General features: G+C 38.1%; 1 protein-coding gene and 1 long non-coding RNA gene across 2 annotated transcripts in view; one reads left to right on the top strand and one right to left on the bottom strand.

Annotated features, from left to right (window-relative positions):
• The first annotated feature begins 3,633 nt into the window (after positions 1 to 3,633).
• Positions 3,634 to 21,297, top strand: LOC118726979. The gene is made up of 3 exons (XR_004990458.2): positions 3,634 to 3,665; positions 10,349 to 10,355; positions 21,149 to 21,297. It is a non-coding gene; the product is annotated as an uncharacterized LOC118726979 (long non-coding RNA).
• TTC6 (tetratricopeptide repeat domain 6) overlaps positions 5,819 to 21,318 on the bottom strand; it is a 185,829-nt gene continuing 170,329 nt past the window's right edge. Inside the window, exons 28-31 of the mRNA XM_036452372.2 lie at positions 18,703 to 18,855; positions 16,950 to 17,120; positions 6,936 to 7,161; positions 5,819 to 6,504 (exon numbers count right to left, since the gene is read on the bottom strand). Of these exons, the coding sequence (XP_036308265.1) occupies positions 6,374 to 6,504; positions 6,936 to 7,161; positions 16,950 to 17,120; positions 18,703 to 18,855 (681 nt within the window). The 3' untranslated portion in view covers positions 5,819 to 6,373. The remainder of the gene's footprint in view (positions 6,505 to 6,935; positions 7,162 to 16,949; positions 17,121 to 18,702; positions 18,856 to 21,318) is intronic.

Raw genomic sequence — 21,318 nt, 5'->3', positions numbered from 1 at the left:
CTTTTTTTCTTCCATTTCTTACTGCCTGTATCCCAAACTTTTTGCTGCCAATTCCTGTTTTTTTACTATTAAGGATAAAATTTAAGATATTGTCCATTGACTGCACTTCAAAATAAAAAGTTGAGATAATCTTATTATAGTACACTTATTTAAAGTTAATTTTGATATATACATAGATATGTAGCGATAGATACAGATATATGTCAATACAAAAAGAAGTGTTAAAAGACTGGAAATCCTTTTTTTATACTAGTGATCATCAGGCATAGAGCTTTAATATTTTGATAAAGATTATTTGATTGAATGTGAATTTGTCATGTTTTATTTCTCTCTAGGTGTAAAAGGAGAAAGAGGGGCTTTTAATCTAGAAAAGAGGTTGGCTGTCAGCTTCACCATTCACTAGCTTTGTGACCCTGACCATAAACTGGATCCTCTGGGCCTGGGATTCCTCATCTAATGATACCCACTACCTTACAAGGCTGTTTAGAAAGTAGAGACAATGTCTGTGAAGCATGAAAACCCACTTTGCTTTGAAAAAAAGTACTAATTATTATAGTTATTATTTTCAAGATTATCTACTGTTCATGACAAAACTATATAAATATCTCATTGTAGAAAAGATGCTATTACTCTTAACTCTATTCATGAGAAAAGAAAAACCCTAAATTAGTTTTTTTAATCTCCGAAATAATATCAGAATTCAATTACAGATAACAGAAACTATTCTTACTATTTTAAGCAGAAAGAATTTTTATACAAAGAATAAATATAAACATTTTATACTTATCACCCCTGGAAGGTCTGGAGAAGCAAGCAGGTTCTGAGCCCAGCCATCAGAAGGACAATATAAAACAAGCCAAACTGGGAGAGAGGCTGACCTCCGGAAAGAAGCAGCAGGAGATTAGGAAATGGGCCCAGCAGATGTTGGTTCTGGGAAGAGGTATATGCCATCAGGGGCAGGCAGCCAGGCCATCGTGCTGGGCTCTAGAATAGGGCTGCTACATAAAGCACAGGACACCGATTCAGATTTGTATTTCAGGTCAGCAACAAATAATTTTTAGATTAAGTGTATCTCATGCAATGACAAACTTATACTAAAAAAAAAAAATGTTGTTGATCTGAAATTCAAGTTTAACTGGGAATCATGTGTTTAACTGGGGCCCTGGATTACTCCTCCTTTATCTGAAATTCAAATTCACCTGGATGTGCTGTATTTTAATTTTATAAATCTGACAGCAACAGTCTAGCCACCCAGAGCCTACTGTCATAGTAGCAGCTGAAGGTGGCCTTGCATGATGCCGCCTGAAGTCAATCTCAGCATTGTGTCAGGTTAGCAGAAACTAAATCACATGGTGAATGCTGGCTACAAGGACATTTGGGAGACAACTCTTGGCTTTTATTCTGTGTATGTAGAAGACAAGCAAGAAATATGAAGGAATATATGAAAAGTAGACAATTCATCATAATAGCTACACAGTAACTGAGTATTGCATTTGTAATGTATTTTATATTTAGCAGATTCATGTGTCTTGAGCATGTCACTTTCCAGTCATTTAAACAAAAAAGAAACAATACTGTACTAAACAAAAAAGACAAACCTCTCACAGAGCTAAAATTTTAGTAAAGAAAAAAAAATTAATACAACTACAAAAATATAATTAATATAATTAACAAAAACCTGTAAATTACAGAAATACATAAAATTGAAAGTATGTTATCTATAATCCTACCATTTCTTCTTCCATCTTGATACCAAAAAAAGTAAAATTCTCCTTATCCTTTTCTCCCTCTGATTTTACCTTGCTGAGATTAGTAAAGGCTGTGTGTGTGTGCTTGCACATATATTGTAAATAAACTAAACTAAGTCCTACCATGGTGGGAAGTACAAAGGCTCAGTTGTCTGCTGTCACAAAGCTAATTAGGAAAAGACAAAATCCAGACATCTCTTTCCTCTTCCCTCGGGGTCCTCGGAGCCTGATTCAGCTCCCATGTCCTTCTGTAAGTCCGCATCCCCGCTCTATCCGCCTCCTTCACCCCGTGGACCTGCGCCTTCAGAGAAGACGGAGCCAGAATGGAGCACATACAGGACAGAGCAAACCTTTTTCTGGAGAGTGCTGGTCATTCTTCCTATGTCCAATGTTTACCTGTCGATGCTAAAATAGTCCATCAATGTGAGGACGGAGGGAGAGAAGGGAATAAAGGGGTCGCTCTCCCTGCCCCACTCTCACCTTCTGTCTCACAGGCCATGAAGTCTTAACTCCTTGAGTTTTGATATCTTGTTCCTGCATGTCTGACTCTGACAACATGACATGCTTCCCACCCGTTTCTGCTCCAGCCCTTCCCCAAACATGCTTTTTTACTTTCCCACTTCTGTATCTCTGTCCTGACACCAGTCAGCATGGGAAGACCTGTCTGTTTGACACCCCTGCCCATGGGCCTTGGTGCTGCCCAGGATCCAGCTTCAGTGCCCCTTCCTTAGAGTGAGGGCGCAGGGAGCAAGGCAGGGAAGGGGAAGCTCACAGAGGGTGTGCCAGGAGGAGGTCATATGGTGGGCGACGATGGCGGGATGGGGACGCCCCAGAGAGCCAGAGGCCAAGAAGTGCAGATCCAGGAAAGCAGAGCGGTGACAAAGGGAACAAGGAGGGAAGGAAGAAGCACTAATGCACGGTAAGTTGTGAAGCTGGCTTCCATAAGTGCCACCTGATTGCTTCTTCTCCCAGTAGGAACCAGCGGGAGGCTGTATAAACTACGTGTCTCAGGACACCCCACCAGCAGATGGGAGGGAGAAGAATGTACCTACTACCCTGTTTCCCCGAAAGTAAGACAGTGTCTTATATTTATTTTTGCTCCCAAAGATGTGCTAGGTCTTATTTTCAGAGGATGTCTTATTTTTCGATGAAGAAGGATACCCTACATATTTATTGTTAAATGAAAATAAAAGAAATTTATTACCTGTATACAGTACAGCAGTACGGTAGTTGTCAACACAAACCAGACAAACTGTGAATCCTACAGTATCAAGAATTTACTCATTTATTCAGTGACAACCATGTCATCATCTTCTGGAACATCATCATAACAATCCAATTCCTGAATTTCCTGGTGAATTTCTTGTGACTCCATTTCTTTCAGAATCAGTGGACCAAATCTCTCGTGTTTAGCAATAGCACTGTCTTTAAATGAGTACTTCTTGTCAAGGTAGCCTGCTCTCAGTGCATTTGCAATGCAACTGTCAGTGATTTTCTCCCATGAATTCTTCACCCAAGTCACAACTTCTTGCAGTTTAGGTTTCACAAAGTTTCCATACTGATTTCTCTCCATTCTATTTTCAATGTAGTCATTAATTTCCATGCACAAATTGTCTTTGAATGGCTTGTTTATTGCAATATCAAGAGTCTGGAGATAGGCCATCATTCCTGTGGGAATCATTATCTGATCTATTTTTCTTTTGTGAAGAAATGTCTTTAGTGCGGTGAGTGCTGGCTGCATCCCAGACTGGCAGACCTCTTTGGCTCCCTCGCATAGCAAGTAGCAGCATTAAATCAACCCACTTTCTTATAACTGCTTGTGTGGCCCAGCCTTTTTCAGTTTCAAGAATAAAAACGCCCAAAACACGTTCAATCTTTTCCTTCTTGCCCTTAGAAATGATTAAAGGTGGGATTTTAGTGCCATCCAGACGAATTGCCAAAATACAGAAATCATGTGCACTTTCATAAGCAGTGGAGGGAATGTACACTACGGAGGCACCCCGCTGTTCAATTGTTGTTTGAGATGATTGGCCCATAAACACTGCAGTTTCATCCATAGCAATCATGTTGGAAAGAATGTATTTAGAGAAGTCAGCATCATAAATAAAGGACTTGAATGCAAGTGCTCGCTTAATAACTTGAGTATCTTCCAACCTAAACAATGTTGTAGATCTTCTTAAAGACAGTTCACTTCGCTGAAGGAAATTATCCAGCCAGTGTTGTGATGCTCTGAAGTCTTTGGGGGCTATTCAAACTGTGGTGCTATTGCAGGGCAAATTCTTGAATCTGAGCCCTATTCACAACCAAAGCCTTTGCTCTCCTGTCAACAACCCATTCACAGATCAGGTCTTCCAGCTGGGAAAATAATGGTTGCCAACCTGATCCACACTTGCGCTTTTTAGCATTTCCCTTGTCCACTTGTTCAATGAGGTTACCATACTCTGCTCGCCATTTTCGGACCAATCAGATACTCAACATCTTCTCTTTGCAGAAAGCAGTAAGATTTTGGCCACAAGAGTCTTCCACGATTCCTTTCTTGTACTTCACAGAGTAGCTTTTTCTTTTTGCGCTCATTTCTAGGGGTAAAAAAAAGGAATTGGGGTATCAAGGTAGGGGGAGAGGGATCACTTAAAATGACACGGGGGGATCAGAGGGGGGATCAAAATGGCACAGGAGAATCAGAGGGGGGATAACCATTTTAGTAACCCCTTTTGATCCTCCTGTGTCATTTTGATTGCCCCCTCTGATCCTCCTGTGTAATTTTAAGTGATCCCCCTCCCCCCACCCTTGTGCTACTGAACACCTTCACCAGACATCCCCCTTTCCCCTTTATCAACATTTACCCCCTGGGGCCTGTCTGGGGACTGTCACTGGGCTTGCTGGGGCCTGGATCTGAGCTGGAGCAGGGTCTGCCACTGACTAAGAACCTTCAGTCATCATGAGGGCGGCCACGAGCATCAGGTAGTGTCACTAGAGATAGACCAGCACTCAGCACCTTTGCTGCCTCCTGTCAGCTCTAATTCTCCTGTTCTACACGCATCTGCGAATGTCTCCTCTCTCCCGCCCCGCGCTCACCTCTCACTCCGACCTCCGCTATGTCTCCACACATCAGTGACGTCAGGACTCCGAGTAACATAACTGATTGCTAGACGCCAGTCGGGGCGGCCCTAGTGACCAGTTTACAGTAAATTAATTTTCATTCTGAGACAGATCCTAGGGGGCTTTATTTTCGGGGGATGCCTTAAATTTCACTCAGAAGGAAACCTGTAAGTAGGTCGTATTTTCGGAGGATGTTTTATTTTCAGGGAAACACGGTAGCTCCTTTCTCCCATCGCCAAAGGCTCATTTGACAGGGACTTGGGGCTGCTGCACGTCCACAGTGCACTTGGTTGGCCATGGAGAGAACCCGCAGCAGAGGCCTCAGCATTAAGTGATGCCCAGGGGTAGGTGAGAACGGTGTGGCTGTGCCTGAGAGGAGGGGCTGTCTGTGGATGAAGAGGTTGGTCTGAATCTCATCTGAGGCTGGGGCTGAAGAGACTGGGGTAAGTGAGAGCAAGAGGATCTGAGCAGCTTATGGGATGTGTGCTTGATTCACCAATCTGAAGTAACCCACTGAAGAAGACATGGACCCACATATCATGTCAAGAAACTTTTCTGAAGAATGTGAAGCATCACCACATTGAAAATCCATGCTTTCCATTGTGAAAATCTGGCACATCAAACTAAAATCAAGTGAAGCTCAGTGGAAGAGGAATTCTTTCCCAGAATGCCCGATCTCGGTGAATACAGGTCTCTGGGGAGCTGGAGAGGTACCGGGAGAATGAAATGAAAAAGGAAACTAAATTGAGTGAAGCAAGTCGGAATGAGCTCAAAGTCAGAAGACCTTGTTACTCGCAGTAAGATTAAGAGGTTCTCTGGTTCACTCAGCAGCAGATAGTCTATAAAAAATTTTTAGCTGTTTTAACTTATTTTTATTTGCCACCTACTATGGAGCACTAATTGCAAGGGTATGTTTATGAATTTACATTAAAGTAGAGGGAACACTCTGCTCAGAATCTTTATAGGTGCTGTACTGGAAGGGAGGGAACATTAAGAAAATGGAATGTGTTTATCTGTTGGAAGAATGTGAGCAGTAGGAGAAATACAAGCCTGAATAGACATTACTTAAAGGAGGAGAGAGAAAATGCACATGAGTTCAATTTCTTTATAGTCATCAGCTCTATATTTATTTTTAAATCTGTATTCCATGGAATTTAATTGTGAGTAGATATTAATAAAATGGTTAACACTTTTTCTACAATCATGCAGTAATATTTCTAAAGGAATTATTTTACTTTAAAGAGAATATTTGAAGTGTTGAACATTCCCATTTAAATTCTGCACCCAATGAAGAAATTCAATTATTGAGTTTTTCCATATAGGCAAAAAAAAAATGATCTAAATGTTTTAAAATTAATATAGAGCATAAATATGTTGTTAAAATGCTTTAAAGGATTATAGAGAAGACTAAACATAATGAGTACAATAGTGAAGATAGTACAACTTTGTTTTATACAACAAATACTTTTCAATTTCTGGCTTAAGAGCTCTGTAAACTGCTTCAGAAACCAGTCTATGTAATCATATCATTTGGCATATTCTTGAAGATCAAGTGCTTGGTTATAGTCAGCCATAGCTTCCTCTATCACACCTATTTTACCACGAACTTCTGCTCTAAGATTATATATCAGAGCATCATTAGGATTCAAAGACAGAGCTGTAAAAAGAAAAAATGCAAGATGTGTTTTATGCTAATACTCAAAAGGTCTCAATTTTTAGAATAAAAATCTTATAACAACTTTAGTATTACTTGTTTAAAAACATTTTCTTCACATGCACCTATTTAAATTTAAAATATTGAATCTTTCTTAGAAAATTAAATTGGGGGAACACTACAATGTCTTTCTTTGAAAGGCTACCAATGTTTGTATATAGTTTCCCTAATAACTTTCTGCATTTTAACTTACCAATACTGCAAGTTATTACATAAAGGAACCCATATTGCTTACATTAAAGACATGGTATATAAAAACATTAATTTCTAATGTAAGTTTTTCTAGACAAATAAATCTGGTAGGTTTGTTATTTTATTATTTAAAAAACACATCAACCACTGTAATCTTACCCAAAACATTAAAAAAAATTTACCTTTACTTAGGTCTTCCTCAGCTAATTCATATTGCTTTAAACAACAGTAGAACTGTGCTCTATTAAAATATGCTGCAGCCCAAAAGGGACAGTTTTCAACTATATTTGCAAAATCTTCTTTTGCTTCTTCATACTTCTTTAATATTGTATTTGCAATAGCTCGATTCATGGCAGCACATTCATTTTCTGGATCAAACTGTAAAGCCTTTGAGAAGTAGTCACTGGCCTATAAAAATATGAAGATAATGATAATTTGACTACAATTTAATTGGCAGCTATACAGAAATTTGAAGTATTTTACTCTTAATATAAAATTAAGGCCAATGGCATTTCCAGGGGATTCTGGAAGCATTTCATCCCAGACTCAGGTGATAAGAAGGTACGTTGTCTGTAGAGAATGCAAAAAACAGTAATAAAACTGGCCAACAGTTGGTCTGCTTTTTGTTATTACCATAAGTAGACAATTCTAGACAACATCAGTGATGAAGGAGATTTGACCATGCAATGCAATATACAGATGATGTATTATAGAACTGCACAGTTAAAACCTATATAATCTTAACCACTGACACCCCAATTAATTTAAGTTTTTAAAAAAATAAATACTCTACTAAGGTGAAATGTTTCACTGCCTTACCACACCCCATAAATCCCACATCACTGCATAGCACAAAAAAGGTAAAATATAAATTAGAAAATAAGGTCCCAATAAGAAGATAAAAGGATATTAGAAAATTAACACTTTTCATATAAAAGCAGAGTATCTAAGAGCTAAAGAGATAAATTTTGAAAATAACATTCTGAACCATATTAAAAAGGGACTAAAAATTCAGTTATATTATGAAAAGTTATAAGGAAGGATTAGAGAAGATAAACACCAGCTTGTCAAGAAGATCAAAAACTCATCATCAAGCTGGAAGGACCCTTTCAAGTGTGGTCCATATACCAGTACTGGAGTATTGATCAACAACAAATGAGAAATTTAAAAAAGAAAAAAACTGGTCCTTCACCACAAATGGCTTGAGATGCAGATTAGACACCCTACATTGAAGGTAAGAATCTCTTCTCTAACTCCATGATGGATGACAATCTGGCTCCTACTTTAGACTTCCCTAAAGAAAAACTCATTTTCCACAATAGAGCTTGCTCTCTCCAGTTCCTTACCACTTGATTTTCCCCCAGCACCACAATCTGGCTTCCATCTACCTCTCCCTCTTCCCTGAGTTTGCTCTTATTAAGGTGGAAGATGACCTCAAGTCCAATGGTCATTTTCTAGTTATTTTCTTCCATGACATTTCTGTGGCATGAACACTCTTAACCTCTCCTTCCTTCTTAAAAATCTCTCTGTCCTTCAATCAGGGTGACCCCCCGTTTTTCTCCTAGCTTGCTGATCACTTTCTGTCAGTGCCCTTCACGGAACTATTTTTCTCTGTTTCTCTGGGATTTTTCCTCAGTTCACTTCTATCATTAGTGAAAGGAAATCCTGATAGCATGGTCAGGAGCCCAGACCATGGAGCCAAATTTCTAGGTTCAAATCCTGGCTCTACTATCTCTGCTTTTAGGTAACTAAAGCTCTCTTTTCCTCAACTTTTCACATCTGTAAAATGGAGGTAACAAATATATATCTATGACCAGTGCTGCTATGAGGGTGAAGTGTGCTAATAATAAGTATTGAGAATGATATGCAGAATTTAGTAAGGACTAAATTATTATTGATATTAGAGGCCTGGTGCACAAAATTCACGCATGAGTAGGGTTCCTAGGCCTGGCCTGTGATCAGGGCTGACCGGAGCCTTCCTTCATTCTTCACTGTCCCCGGTGGTCAGCACACATCAGAGAGAGTGATCGAACTCCTGGTCTCCTGGTCAAACTCCTGAGGGGACACTTTGCATATTAACCATATATATAATTTTTCCCTGTGTCTACAAATGACCATACATCGTAGCCTTCAGGCAATACTCCATGAATTTGGCCGCCTATGACTTTTGAGAGGCAATTAGATCAAGATTTTGTAACCCATCTCATCCCAGAATGGCAGCTCTTCTATGCTGCAGTTAAGTGCGATTGAGGATGTTAAGATGGCAACAGAAATGGCTTCCTGTGAAAAGCTTAAAGAGAATCTACTCCTGAACAGAAAGCTGGACTCACAATCATCAGAAATTAGGCAAGGGAATGACTCTGAGCAGGGATAAGACTTCCTTCAAAAAGCAATTTAGGCCCTGGCCTGTGTTACAGTGTTGGCCCACACACCAAAGGGTCTCAGGTTCCATTCCCAGTCAAGGCCTGTGCAGGAGGCAACCAATCTATGTGTCTCTCACATCAATGTTTCTCCCCTCAACCATCTTCCCTCTCTTCCACTCTCTCTAAAAATCAATGACAAAAATATCCTCAGGTGAGAATTAACAACAACAACAAAAGCAATTTAGGCTTCATCTTAATTCATCAATAAATGATTAATAAAGGCAATACAATTATACATCACCAAAGCAAAACTTCAGTCAGGAAGGAGTAAATGCCTACCACAGCTAAAAATATCGATAATAGAATTTAGTAAAACACAATGTGTGCCTAACTTTGAACAATCTATCTTTTTATTAAAATTTCCAAAATATATTGTTCAAAACTAGAGACCTGGTGCACAAATTCATGCACATTGAAAATAAATTAACTAGAAGAAATATTTTAGAGGTTGGGGAGGGACTGCAGGCAGTTGGCTCCAGGGCATGTCCAGCCCATCTCCCCCAGTCCTGATTGGGGTCCATCAGGGCCATCTCACCCAGTCCCCATCAGGACCAATCAGGGCTGGCCAGCCAGGGAGGGGCTGTGGGAGGGCTCCAGAGCATGTCTGGCCCATCTCACCCAGTCTCGATTGGCCAGACCCCAGCAGCAAGCTAACCTACCAGTCTGAGCATCTGCCTCCAGGTGGTCAGTGTGCATCATAGCAACTGGTCAAAGGGTAGAATGAATGGTGGACCAATCAGTCAGACACTTAGCATACTAGGCTTTTATATATATAGATAGGAAAGCTTATACATTTAAATAGGATTTTTGAAGTAGAGAAATATTAACTATGAATTAGAGGCCAAAAACACCAATCACAATGGATGGCCTTGATTTTTTAACAATTGTTCCAATGCCCTTATAACTGTAATTAATTAGAAAGCAGATCCAATTACTTTTTAAAGTCACCTATAATTCACAATGCATACACAAACCTCATCCAAAGTGGTTTAAAAGCACTAAATGACTAATTAATGATTAAAGTTGTCAAAATGCATACATGTTTCAACCCTCTAGAGATTATTTGCTCTGTTGAAGGACCCTTTCTCCTGACCATAAATCTTTCCAGTAGAGTCAGAAACCAAGGTAAGAGGCCTGGAGCATAGTAATATAGCTGAATGACTATATTAAAGTGTGTATGTCTTTAATAAAGCCCAATCATCCAATTCATCAAGACAGAGGGCTACATACATTTCAGATAAAATATTTTCCCAGCAAATGTATCCCCAGTTTTTAAGAAAGAACCATAAAAATATACTACTATGTCAAAGTACACTTCAGATCTAACCAAAAATGTCACACATGATGCCCAGAGTGATTAAAGACAAATACGTTTAGAAAAATGTAAAAGTCTCCTTCTCATGTGGATCTTAAACATTTAAGGAAACAGAAAATTGCTGTGGGCATTTTAGTTGTCTTCATCTCATTAACTAACTACATTCTGTAAAGAAACATTGGTAGGACCTAGCCCAGGTGTCGGCAACCTGCAGCTCCAGAGCCGCACACGGCTCTTTTGAAGCTTTACCGCGGCTCCGACAACTTGCAAGCCTGTGTGAAAATGAAGGTTACGTCTTACAGCCCTGATGTGCTGACACTGTGCACTGAGGTTCAGGAGCAAAAATCCCATTAACCAGGTAAATTAAATATTTTAATTAGCTATTAATTTGCAAAAATATATTTTACATTGTTAAGTGAAAAAGTCCTTTTTTTCTTCAGATTGACAGCTAACTGCGCGATCCAGTATATAGCATTAAGGTAAGAAACAATATATGCAGTGTTATATTTGTTTTAAATGTCGCAATGGTTTTGCGGCTCCCAGGTTTTTTTTCCTTCGGAAACGGGTCCAAGTGGCTCTTTATGTCTTAAAGGTTGCAGACCCCTGACCTAGCCAGACAATGGTCTGAGTTTGATGAAGTTTAAGTCAATTGACTCTGGCTTGTCAGCCTAGGGCCATTGTTGGCAAGCTGTGGCTCTCAAGCCACATGTGGCTCTTTGGCCCCTTGAGTGTGGCTCTTCCACAAAATACTACAAAACGGGCGAGTCTATTTTGAAGAAGTGATGTTAGAAGAAGTTTCAGTTTTAAAAATTTGGCTCTCAAAAGAAATTTCAATCGTAGTTCCGTTGATATTTGGCTCTGTTGACTAATGAGTTTGCTGACCACTGGCCTAGGGAAATATTAGCCTCCCAGCTGTCCACTGAGGCATCAGCTACAAGTCTCATTCATGCTTTACAGAATTATACTTTCAATAGTTCTCTGTCCAAGCACCTAGCTTCACCACTGAAGTCAACCCGGCTTACCACAGGGATCAGCAAGCTGTTCAGGGTCATGATCTAACTTAGGAAAGAATAAGAGCTAAACAAGACAATGTCAGAAGACACAGAATGAAAGGGATAAGTCTGGGGGGTGGGGGGGGGGGTGGGGGGGGGGGGGGGGAGGTTAGCAAAATTGACAATTATATTGAGGAGAGGAAGAGACAGTCATGGTTGATGCTGGTGTTTTTACCAGGATGATTTTATGAAAAATGACATCTTATGTTGAGAGAAGATTTATATGAAAAATCACTGGACTGGGGTGGAGGATATAGAAATTCTGTTTTGGCCTAATGCACTTGTAAAATATCCAGATTTAGCAACTGGTGACAAAAATGGGTTAGGAGCTCAGAAGAAAGGTGGAGGCTGACATGCAGTCTAAACCATGGGTACAGACAAGCTTTCTGAATAAGAAAATCTAGGGGGAAAAAGAAGGGCTTTGATTCCTGGCCCTCCGAGCTTGTAATCTAATTGGAGTGAGAAGATAAGAGATCAACATACAGAGACAAGTGTGGAATGACACAAAATTGAATATGTATAGAAAGAATTGTTTACAAATCAGTACAGAGTCAAGATCTCATTCTAAATTCATGACCACAAACCTCAAATGACAGCTTAATGTTTGATAACTATGGATGGTGCCAGGTGGGGGGATTGCTTCTTAAATTCTATAAATGTCTAAACACTATGCTATACACCTAAAGCTAATAAAAAATATTGTCATTGGTAATTGAAAAAAACTTTAAAGAAAAAAAAAAAAAGAATTGTGCCCTGAAAGACAAAAATACAGCTTAATCTTTTCTGCTACATTTCCTAGTGTGTTCACCCTACCACTCTCTAACACAAGCATTTCGCATTTTCTCTACCAAACTCCTAGCCACCCCGTTTTTCTTTATGACTGTCCACCCTCAACCAATAACTAATACTTGTATTCCAAGGAGGGACTATAATCAGTAAGAATGCCTACTACCAATATTTACCAAACTATAGTCAGCTGTGCCCTGACTCTCTGCCTTCCCTCATGACATAATGCATCGTGCATCCTGCTGCCCCTGCAACTTCCAAACTCTAACCCCATCAAATTCTCAAAGACTTGCAGCCTAATTGTCCCTGCCACTCTCCTGCATCTATAACTTCTACCTTTCTCCTAGATCCTTCTTATTAACATGGAAGCATGAATCAATTAGTGCTCATCTGAAAAACAACAACACTTCTTAACCCACTCTAGCTATCATACTACCCCATTTTACTTTTTCATAGAAGAATGTCTTGAACCAGTGGAACAGCCCCTAATTCTTCACCTCACATTCCCCCCAACCCTTCCCACTCAAGCCTCTGCTGCACTGCTGTTCCAGCAATGTTCTTGCCAAAGTTCTCAATGATCTCATCCACCCTCCTCGTCCCTGACATCTTGGCAGCATTGGACACAGGGCACTGTTCCCTTCTCAAAACTCTTATTCTTGAGAGTGACATGCTCTCCTGCTTATCCTGGCTGTATACTCCTGCCTCAGTCTACTTTCTGGCCTCTCATTTCTGCTTCACTTCTAAACATTGGTTCTCCCCAGGACCTGCTCATTAAACCCTTTCTCTTCATCTATACTAGTTACCAAGTAATCTTATAAGGTCTCACAGATATGCTAATGCCGATGTAACAATGCTTAGGTGAGACTGTATTAGGCATGTATTGCTTCAAATATTTTCTTATTCATTTTCTTTTAAACTACATCATAAGAGAATCCTTTCTTACCTTGTTCAGCACTGTATTCTCAAGGCGTTTATAAGTGCCTATCATATGGCAGGTACATATGAATATGTGGAGATTGAAAGAATGAAAAGCTAACTGAAAACAGGAAATTCTTGCTGAATTTTTTCAGCAAAATATAGATAAGAAACAGCCTCTTCACACATAAAAACCTCAAGGTTCATTTTATTAAGAAGTGTGGTTTGGCTCAGTGGATAGAGCATCGGCCTGTGGACTGAAGGGTCTCAGGTTCGATTCCAGTCAAGGGGCATGCTCGGATTGTGGGCTCAATCTCCAGAAGGGGACTTGCAGGAGGCAGCTGATCAATGACTCTCATCATTGATGTTCCTATCTCTCTCTTTCTCCCTCCCCCTCTTCCTTCCTCTCTGAAAGCAATAAAAATATTTTTTTAAAAAAGTATAGTGTCAGTTTTGAGTGGTGAAGGAGAATATAAAAGTGACAGGTCTCTAAAAATGCAGGCAATAAAGCAAGTTTTTAAATGAGCACATTATTTTAGAAGACAAGGACTGTGAAAAGCTCAGAGAAACACAGACTGTGTGGTAGCCTTCCAAACCAATATAGGCTTGGAAGGTCATATTATAAAATCCTTTACTATAGCATCAGAGGGAGCCCAACTTGCCAACTTACTACGGCCCGCCCTCCTATTTCCCACAAGAACCTCTGCTACCGTATAAGAGAAGAAAAATAATTTATTACATTCAAATATGAGTAACAGAAAGTAATTCACCTGCCTTCATGGCAAAAACAAAGATGAAAGTAACTTAATTTTTTTAAAGTAAAAACTCTCCAGAAAAAAAGGACTGCTAGTCTCAGTGGTCGGCAAACTCATTAATCAACAGAGCCAAATATCAACAGTACGACGATTGAAATTTCTTTGGAGAGCCAAATTTTTTAAACTTCAACTTCTTCTAATGCCACTTCTTCAAAATAGGCTCACCCAGACCATGGTATTTTGTGGAAGAGCCACACTCAAGGGGCCAAAGAGACACATGTGGCTCATGAGCGTCTGTTTGCCGACCATGAGTCTAGATTAAGATTATAATGTAGCATTTTTAAATGAACTAGAAAAAAATTCATTATAGAATCAATTGCGTTTAAGAAAAAAGTAATTCAGAAACAAAGGGTCTCAGAAAAGGCATGGCCGATAAGGTCTGACACGGAAACAAACAACAAACAAAAATCCTAAAGAGAACTTGAATTCTAAGGTCTACAAGGGGACAATAAATACATATCTAAAAAAAAAAAAAAAACATGGAAGAAGGCAATAAAAATGAAAAAGAAATTAAGAGCTTTAAGAAATGAGAAAAAATAGTTAATATATAGAAACTAAAGGACAGGAGATAAAGTTGCCCAATGAAGAAAATCAAAACCATGAAATTTTCAAAAATCAAAACCATAAAGTTTTCATTGAATTCAACAAAACTTTTCTGAAATCTACATTTGGAAGCATACTGTGTGCTTGTTAACTTTGACACCAATGGTCAACTCTAAGGCATGCACTGTTAAAACTTTTCATTAAAAAAATTTGGTTATCCTAACAAAGAGTCACAAATAACAAAAATTGAATTGTATCCAAGCTTCTTGACATCAACCTACAATTTCAAAAACAGTGAAACAACACAAGATACTCAAGGAGGAAAAAAAAAAAGAGTCAAGGGTTTTAAACCCAAACATGTCTCCTTAAGATATCAAAGCTAGAGGCAAACAGTGATGAACATGAAAAAATCCAAGGAACACTGTTCACATGAGCCCTTTCTCAGAACTCTATTAAAAGGACCAACTTCAGGCCGAGACCGGTTTGGCTCAATGGATAGAGCGTTGGCTTGGGGACTGAAGGGACCCAGGTTCGATTCTGGTCAAGGGCATGTACCTTGGTTGCGGGCATATCCCCAGTGGGGGGTGTGCAAGAGGCAGCTGATCGATGACTCTCTCTCATCGATGTTTCTAACTCTCTATCTCTCTCCCTTCCTCTCTGTACAAAATCAATTAAAAAATATATTAAAAAATAAAAATAAAAAATAAAAAAATAAAAGGACCAACTTCAGACAACCAAGAAATGATTGGTTGGGATGGAAACTGGCAAAAAACCTGGTAATGAAAAGTGAATATACTTAACTGGAAAACTAAGATGAACATTTGAAATAAGAGTAACAAAATGTACACAAATATTAAATCCTTTGGCAGTATAGGAATTATGGAACTCACAAGACAATGGGAGAACACTGACAGTGGAAAGTAAGCTGATACAATAAACTCAAGCATATTTAAGAATACAAATAGAAAAAAATGTAAAAGAGTATACTATTAAGTAAAATTCAATAATAGATGAGAGGGAGAGAAATTTATTGTTGTTCATAGTAGAGAAACTAAAAATACAAGGAAATTAGAGTATAGAACTGCTATTATAAAGGTAGTCACTAGGGCAAAACTGTAAATTTCTCAATATCAGAAAAAAAAATTAAACAAACCGCAGAATAAAATTCTTCTAAAACACATGAAAGCAAAAATAATAGACCAAAAACATATTGATTATGCTAAAATGAAAATGGGCTTAACCCACCTATTAAAAGATAATTATTTTCAAATTGGCTTTTTTCTCTTTTTTTAAAAAATAATTCTTTATTGTTGAAAGTATTCATATGTACCCCTTTCCCCCCATTAACCCTGTTCAGCAAGCCCACCCCCAAGCAAAATCCAACTCTATGCTACATAAGAGACACATCTAAAACAAAAGATTCTAAATGTTGAAAATAAAAGGAAGGACAAAGAAATATCAGACAAAAGCAAATCAAATGGAATCAGAGGTCAGATCTGAATTATTCCAAAGAGCTTTAAAAAACAAAGAAGGGAATTTATAATGCTGAAGGTTACAATATATAGTGTATATATAATATGTATTAACATGTATACAAGAAATAATACAGCAGCAATTTTCATAAAGCAGAAATTATAAGAAATTATAAAAAAATCATATAGAACCAAACCAATGACATGATACTTAAATAAACCTCAGTCCAAGATCAACCAAATAATAAAAAAAAGAATGGCTATTGACTAATTAAAAATATAATTAATAAGGTATATCTTATACTTCTTTGAAAAGAACCCTTTAATATGTTTCAATACTTGCCATATATTAGACCACATTAAAACTCAATTAAGAACCAAAATTAGAAAATATAAAAGCCTTTCCATCTTGACATTTCAAATGCCTTATTAAGTTATTATTGAGTCAAAAGGGAAATAAAATTACAAATGCAAAATTTTGGGAAAACAAAAATTGAAACTTCAAAACACAAAATATGTAGGATACTGCTAAAAGCAGTACTTGGAGTGTAGGCATAGCCATAATAATTTATCACAATGGAAATGAAAGGGTGGCAATAAATTATTAGCTTCTGACTCAAAAAGGTAAAGAATGGATAGTAAGTCCAAAATAATGTTTGCTGGACAAATGTTGAATGGATGGTGATAATGAGGAGAATAAATCCAGAGAGGTTAAACATTTAACTAATTATAAACCATTCTTATGAAGGACAACATTTGTTTAAAAAAGAACTAATGAATGATTAGCCTAGGATATAAGGACTGAATTTCAAAACTATATATAACAAAGAAAGCATTTCATGTAAAAAGAAAATGTTAAAGAAAACTCACATTACCTGGGAAAACTGCCTGTGGTGAAAGTAGATATTTCCTGCATTAAAGTAAGCCAGTGCATAGGTAGGGTTTAGAGAAATTGCTGCTTGATAGTCTTTCATTGCGTTTTGTTTCTGACCCATAAACTCATGAATCACACCACGATTTGTTAAGAATTCTGCTGTAGCATTGATCTGCAATTTAATAGTATGAGTATTTAGCATCTGGGAATAGTATTTATCTCCGATTTCATAACTGTAAAAATGAGCATTATGAAATCTACTTGTGGGAAGCTAGTAACTTTATAGTTCAGGTGAAGCCCTGTTAGAGCAAATATTTCTGAGAGGACTTGGTATAAGTTGGCTCAATGTCAACACTTTGTTGATTTTGGTTATAATAAAATAAATAATCTTAGTGCTTTACTCAGTTTCTTTCCAAAGAACACGGGGGAAAGCTTATCTGCTTAGCTCTGTTAAGGCTGGAAAAGAAATTAAATAGTTAACATGTTTATTTGTCCTAAGAAGCAGCAATTATCTTTCAGGTCTTTCCTTCTTCTCACCTGAAAGATTACAATATTTACCTGAAACTACAAAAACAGAATCCAAAAATCTGGGGGGGGCGGGGGGGGGGTAGGGGGGAAGGGAGAGAAGAGGAAGATTTTCTTTCATTGTATACAAAACCTGAGGTATTTATTTGCTTTTTCACTACAGAAGAATCTGGAGAATTACATTATTCTTTCTGTAGTGCCTTCAAACCCAGAGCAATATTTTTTTGCATTCATTTTTTTATTACAAAAACTAGAAGCCCAGTGCACAGATTCATGCACATTGAAAGTGAATTAATTAGAAGGTGGCTGGCAGGATAAGACGGGCCAGACACGCCCTAGAGCCAGCTTCCCTCGGTCCCTCCCCAGCCAGCTGCACCTGGAGCAGCACTGAGACTTGGAGGGCATCTGCGAAGTGAGCGGGGTCCCTCAGGCAGGTGGGCTCCTTCTGCCTGGCCTGTGGAGATCAGGCCGAAACCGGCAGTCCAACCTCCCCTGAAGGGTCCAGGAGTGTGAGAGGGCACTCTACAAAGTTGCTGTTGTTCCGCAGGTTCTGCGTTGAGCATCTGCCCCCTGGTGGTCAGTGTGCACCATAGCTACTGGCCCGTCTCTTAGGCTTTTATATACAGGCAGTCCTCTGGATACCTTGGACTCAACTTATGTCATTTCTTGCTTACATCACCATCTCTCATTTACAGTGTTTATACATAAAAAAAAAAAAAGTTCTGTCATTTTGACATATGTACATATGTGCTTTATGTTTTTTATAATTTATTTACCACAAGTAAAGGTCAGGAATTATCTTTCTCTTAAATTTTTTTTTACTGTTTCACTTGATTACTGCTGTGTATGTGCTCCATGTGAGTGATGTAGGTGCTTATGTAGGTGGGGTCCCACTTACAGCGAAAATCAAGTCACGTCGGGCTGTAGGAACAGATCTCCAATGTAACCCGAAGATTGCCTGTATATAGATAATATTGATGCCCCATAAAACTATAAATTGCATTTACTGAGAGAATCAACATTTACCAGGATTTTTTTTTTATTTTAAATGTATTCAGGTCATAGAACTGGCAAGCCATAATAATTCTTTAGGGATCTCTTGGAACAAAACATATATATATTATTTTCTCTACAAATCACTTTAAAAAGTAACAGAATATTTTTATTTAACCCTATTCATTGATGTGTTAACTTATGCTAATTATAACACAATCTAAGTGGATTTTTACCTTAATAGCAGTGTTAATGTCCTGTATTGCAGCAAAGTTATCGCCCATCTGAAGACAGACCACAGCTCTCCCTTCATAGGCTAGGTGGCACTTTGGATCAATTTCTATGCCAATGGTAAAGTGGTTCCAAGCTTTCTGGAATTTTTCTTGGGCCTAAAATAATTTTCCATTTACATGAAGTGGGAAATTATCCATAACATGACAAATATTTGATTCTAACTAAATCAAATAAAACCTTTAGAAAAGCATTTATTTATACAGAACTAAATATAAGATATTTTAAACAAGAATAGGCTGTAATTACCTCTGAGCATTTACACAGACTTTTTAATTAATTAAAATAAATCTAATAGAGTCATTTCATACCAATCTTGGAAAACATAAGATCACAGCCACCATGTGGGACACATATGCTTTGGACAATCACCACAAAACTGAGCTCTGCATACACAGGCAAGAATTGTATTTATTTGCGTGGCATTTGGAACTCTGGTTTTGCACAATATACATAATAAAATAAATATGTGTTGAATAAATAAATGCACAAACTACTGGTGTAAAACCTATTTTGATAAATTATACAAGCACCTGGAATCACTACACATAGTCCATGGAAAACGCATGCAAATCTGCCTAGCATCTATTTATACTAACCTTAATGACAACTGGAAAACAAGAAAAAAGGTCAGAGAGTGGCATTGTGCACAGAAGAATGTCAGAATATTTCCTAGAGAGGACCAGCTGGCAGCTAAATACTTCCTCGCAGGAAGGCAGTGAGTTGATGAATTCAACATGGTCCAAGGCCTGTCCTTTATTTCTATGGGCTCAAAAACCCAACTGGCCCGAATCTCAGAAGCTGACTCACATAATCAAGGTGAATCCACTGACTCTTGCACAAAACTAATGAGGCATATAACTAGTAAGATATAAGTAATAAGATACTGTTCCTTAATCAGCAAATCTTCTCCCTCTTGGCAAATTATGTGAAATTCACCACCATCATCACAAATTCATTTCGTAACAAGGAATCAGGCAAATGGAGAGTAAGTTATTAGAATGTTAAGCTGCAAACAGCCTCACAGTAGGATTATATCTGTCATCAGCTCCTGACAACATCTGTTTTGCTCACTTCCATATCTCTATTGCTAAGCACACAGTAAGGAAAACTGTATTTGTTGAACAAATGATCACTGTCCCCTGAGGAGGACTTGAACTCTTTCTTTCCTGATTCAATCTTTCCTCATACTAATGTGTGGGGGGTTTTCAGTCCTTTTCCATATTGATATGTATCCAGTGACATCCTCATAAAACATGAATCTGATGTCACTGCTCTAGTTAGTGATACTCACATTTTTAACTATCTGGCAAGTTAAAAGATATTATTCCAGTTATTATTCAATTCTCTAGTCTCTCCCCACAATCCCTAACTTCCCTGGACCCTCCAAATCTCACTATCCTAACTCTGTGTCCTACTCCTAACTCCTAGCCCTGACTAATTACTAGTATTTCACGCCTCAATTTAAATGTTAATTTCTTCAAAAGCCCTCCTTTACTCCTCAAAGCTAGGTTCCCTTGTTATAAATGTTCCTAAAAACCATCCTTTTCCTTTGTTGCACTTATCATGCATAGAACTAAATAAGGAAGAATATGACTACTTGATGCTCATCTCTCCACTATATAGTGAACTCTAAGAAGAATCAAGTATAGTTTGTTATTATTCTATTCCTAGGCTTAGGTAAGTTCTTTCCTATACTATGTGCTCAGTAAATGTTTATTTTTTTTAATGTATTTTTTATTGATTTTTTTACAGAGAGGAAAGGAGAGGGATAGAGAATTAGAAATATCGATGAGAGACTCATCACTCAGCTACCTCTTGCACATCTCCCACTGGGGATGTGCCCGCAACCAATGTACATGCCCTTGACAGGAATCGAACCCAGGACCTTTCAGTCTGCAGGCTGACGCTCTATCCACTGAGTTAAACTGGTTTCGATAGTAAATGCTTATTAAATTCAATAAATGATAATTCATTCCATTGGGTTACAGTTAGCTTTAGATGCTTTGGGAGTCATCATGTACGTCTCTTTAAATTGACTTTGCAAATTTCTACTGTGATTTAATAATGGCTAGTTTTATGTTTAATTCTTAGGAGGCAAGCTTATTTCCCTTATTAGGAAGTTTTTGGCAATATCTCACTATAACCACCAATTCCCACAACCACCTCCAATATTATTCATCTTAAACCAGCCAAACTCACTTATTTTTAAGTGAAAAAATTCAACTTTAATTTCATTTTAATAGAGATTTCTGCAATTTATAGTATTTGAATATACTTCTTTGCCGAGCATTTAAATTTTTGAAATTAAAAGGGATGAAAAGAGAATTTAAGATTATTTAGTTCCTTTTCATGGAGAATACAGCACTTTTAGCACTTTATTTCAAAAAGGTTACTATGTAGGAAATGGACCTCTGTGATCCATCTTCAGCATGGTCAGCTTTTGATGGAATTGGCTGAATTTCCCCAGGGCAAACAGAAAGAAGGGAGGAGGGAAGAGGATACAGGAACAAAGAACTGTGCTTGTGGGCCAGCATCATAATGGAACCCCCCCTCCCCAC

This window comes from Pipistrellus kuhlii, unplaced genomic scaffold (genome assembly GCF_014108245.1).
Source record: "Pipistrellus kuhlii isolate mPipKuh1 unplaced genomic scaffold, mPipKuh1.p scaffold_m20_p_1, whole genome shotgun sequence".
Lineage (NCBI taxonomy): Eukaryota > Metazoa > Chordata > Mammalia > Chiroptera > Vespertilionidae > Pipistrellus > Pipistrellus kuhlii.
Note: the sequence above shows the minus strand (reverse complement) of the source record. Positions and strands in the feature narration are given on the sequence as shown.